The 3,065-nt window shown below is 42.0% G+C and overlaps 1 protein-coding gene across 2 annotated transcripts in view; it reads left to right on the top strand.

Moving 5' to 3' along the window:
• Positions 1–2,739, top strand: part of pparab (peroxisome proliferator-activated receptor alpha b) — a 64,922-nt gene extending 62,183 nt beyond the window's left edge. For both annotated transcript variants that reach the window (XM_014023300.1, XM_014023299.1), the window contains 2 exons: positions 1,074–1,527; positions 1,629–2,739. In XM_014023300.1, the coding sequence (XP_013878754.1) occupies positions 1,074–1,527; positions 1,629–1,873 (699 nt within the window). In that variant the 3' untranslated portion in view covers positions 1,874–2,739. The remainder of the gene's footprint in view (positions 1–1,073; positions 1,528–1,628) is intronic.
• Positions 2,740–3,065: the final 326 nt, after the last annotated feature.

Raw genomic sequence — 3,065 nt, 5'->3', positions numbered from 1 at the left:
GTCTCTTGGAAGAGAGACGAAACGTTTCATTAGAGAAGAACCCGTCCAGAGGACCTACACAATTTTTTTTCTTTTTGTTTTCAGACTGATTTACTAAACAAGAACTGATTGTGTAAGAATAATCATCTTGTTTTCAGAATGTGTAAGATTATTTGTCTTGTTAGTCTGAAAATTTGACTCAAATTAAGTCAAAAATTTCTGCCAGTGGAGTAAGAAAATTTTACTTGGTAAGATTCTTGAAATACTTGATTTGACTCARTTTTTTCTTATTTCAAGAATTGGTTTTGAAAAGTGAGTTGTGGTTTCAGCATTGAGTGTTTAAAGCTGTATTTGTTTTCACTTGAAGCCTTTTTGGATTGTTTTGAGAGAAATGAAACAATTATAGCAGGGCTATTCAATTGGCGGCCCGCGGGCCACATCCGGCCCGCGCTTGACCAGAGTTCGGCCCGCCAGTTGGTTCATTCATCTCTTCAGCCCAAACCCCTGGTTTTCTACTTTAATTACTCTGAGTTCTTTTAGTTAAACATGGACATGTTTGGTATCTACAGAAACGTCAGAATCTTGGCTACAAGCTGGTAAAAACCATTTCTATAAACACTCAAGACAGTTAAAACTACAAGCAATTGAATATAAAATTATGAAAGTAAAAATAAAATTGGTTTAAAAATTTGGCAAGTCAGAGATGTCAAAATAATATTTATGTCAAACAGGAGGCATGATGTGGATACTGTTTAATTATCACTAATTTTATAGGGTTCTGTATGTTGTGTTTATGATTAAATACAGCAAAATAAACTATTTCAGTGGTAACAGATCTTTGTAATACTTGGTTTATTTACATAATAACTTTAATTGCTGGATGTTCGGCCCCTCAGCTGTTGGCCTACAGTAACTGTGGCCCCCGGAGCAGTTTAGTTGAATAGCCCTGACTTAAAGAATAACAGCAAAGACCAGGAGGGGAACTGTCTTGTGTAAATGTGGGTTTTTCACTTATTGAAGGTTACATATAAACAGTCAGGTATTTATGCAAAGACGTGTCTTGACTCAGAACTTTCCATCCCCTCTACCTGCAGCCTTTTGTTATCCACGACATGGAGACGCTCCACCTGGCAGAGCAGACCCTGGTGGCCAAGATGGTGGGCTCTGCGGGAGTTCTCAAGGACAGGGAGGCGGAAGTCCGCATTTTCCACTGCTGCCAGTGCACGTCTGTGGAAACCGTCACGGAGCTCACCGAGTTCGCCAAGTCCGTGCCGGGCTTCTCAAACCTGGACCTGAACGACCAGGTGACTCTTCTGAAGTACGGCGTGTACGAGGCGCTGTTCGCCATGCTGGCCTCCTGCATGAACAAGGACGGGCTCCTTGTAGCGTACGGCTCGGGCTTCATCACCAGGGAGTTCCTCAAGAGCCTGCGGCGGCCCTTCAGTGACATGATGGAGCCCAAGTTTCAGTTTGCCATGAAGTTTAACGCTCTGGAGCTGGATGACAGCGACCTGGCTCTGTTTGTTGCTGCTATCATCTGCTGTGGAGGTGAGGAGCCAAGGAAAACTGTCGCTTTGCACGTTTTGGCAAATACACATGACTTTTTGATTACAGCTTCTCAGTCATCCCTCTTTTTTTTTTCCCCTCAGACCGACCGGGCCTGGTGAACGTCCTGCATATCGAGGCCATGCAGGAGAGCATTGTGCATGTCCTACAGTGCCACCTGCTGGCCAATCACCCGGACAACACTTTCCTCTTTCCCAAGCTGCTGCAGAAGCTGGCGGACCTTCGGCAGCTGGTTACTGAGCATGCACAGCTGGTGCAGGAGATCAAAAAAACAGAGGACACCTCGCTGCACCCACTGCTGCAGGAGATTTACAGAGACATGTACTGAGGAGCACAGAAGAATAACCACAGGAGCACTTCAAACCCCACCCCCACCCCCCTCACAGTGTTGTTGGGGGCATGAGGAGAAAAACATTTGTCCATAAGCTAGGATTGAACCACTTTACCCGTCCCATCAGCTCCAGTTTGCTTTGGCTTTTCTGAGCAGCTTAAACTGATGACTTCAGGCTGATGATTGTTTTGGTTCAATGCGACGTGGGCCTTTTGAGTCATAAAACGATCTGCGTCTGACTGAGCCACGATACAAACACCAGTGAACGCATCTTTGACCAAACTTTAAGTTGAGGAGACCTCCCCGGTTGTTCCGAGCCTCAATGATCCCTAAAATGAGGAAAGAGAGTGAACTTAATAATGGCCACTCCAGTAGTATGCTTGAAACTAGATTTTATTTTAATGTGGAATAGCCATGTACTGTTAGCTTCGACACAACTGAAATGACTTCGGCGGCAGCAACAATAGAAATAATGGAGTTTTACTGGTAATGATGGTTGTCAGTGAACCTGCATGTTCTTCTTTATACAACTGGACCCATGTGTGGCATCAGCAGAGTCCTGAACACAATCATTTACTTGTACTGTTCTCAACACATCGAAAACGTACTGCAGATTATCGTCAGTCACATTCAATTTTTGTTTCCTCCCAACAAGACTAATCAACAAACAAACTCTTCTGGGAGTGTATTTAAATGTTCAAAAAGACAGAACCACAGGCACACATCCATGCTGAACTCGCACCACATCAGAAGCATAAACACTCCATCTCGTGTTACGTCCACAAACTTTAAGAACTGACTGGATGATTATTCAAGATATAATCTTAAATGGATAGTTTAGAGCAGGGCTTCTTAACCTTTTTGACCTCGGGGCCCAATTTATTGAACATAAAGTGTCACGAGGCCCAGTCAGACATTACCAATGTATGGATCAAAATGATAATTATTATAAATCTTGGTTTAAATTTATTGTATTTACATCATAACTAAACTATCATAACTAACATAACTAAATAAAATAAACTTACAGTTTAAAAGTAAAACTCCTGTCAAATAATCAAAAGACATGATTATGACAAACATTTTTATATTGTAACCTGCCCATAACAATTATTTGAACAAATACAAAGGTCAGTCAACAGACCACTCAGGCTTATCAACACAAATATATAAATAAATAAATAAATAA

This window comes from Austrofundulus limnaeus, unplaced genomic scaffold (assembly GCF_001266775.1).
Source record: "Austrofundulus limnaeus strain Quisiro unplaced genomic scaffold, Austrofundulus_limnaeus-1.0 Scaffold363, whole genome shotgun sequence".
In the NCBI taxonomy this organism is placed as follows: Eukaryota; Metazoa; Chordata; class Actinopteri; order Cyprinodontiformes; family Rivulidae; genus Austrofundulus; species Austrofundulus limnaeus.
The sequence above is the reverse complement of the archived record's forward strand: the minus strand, read 5'-3'. Positions and strand labels throughout refer to the sequence as shown.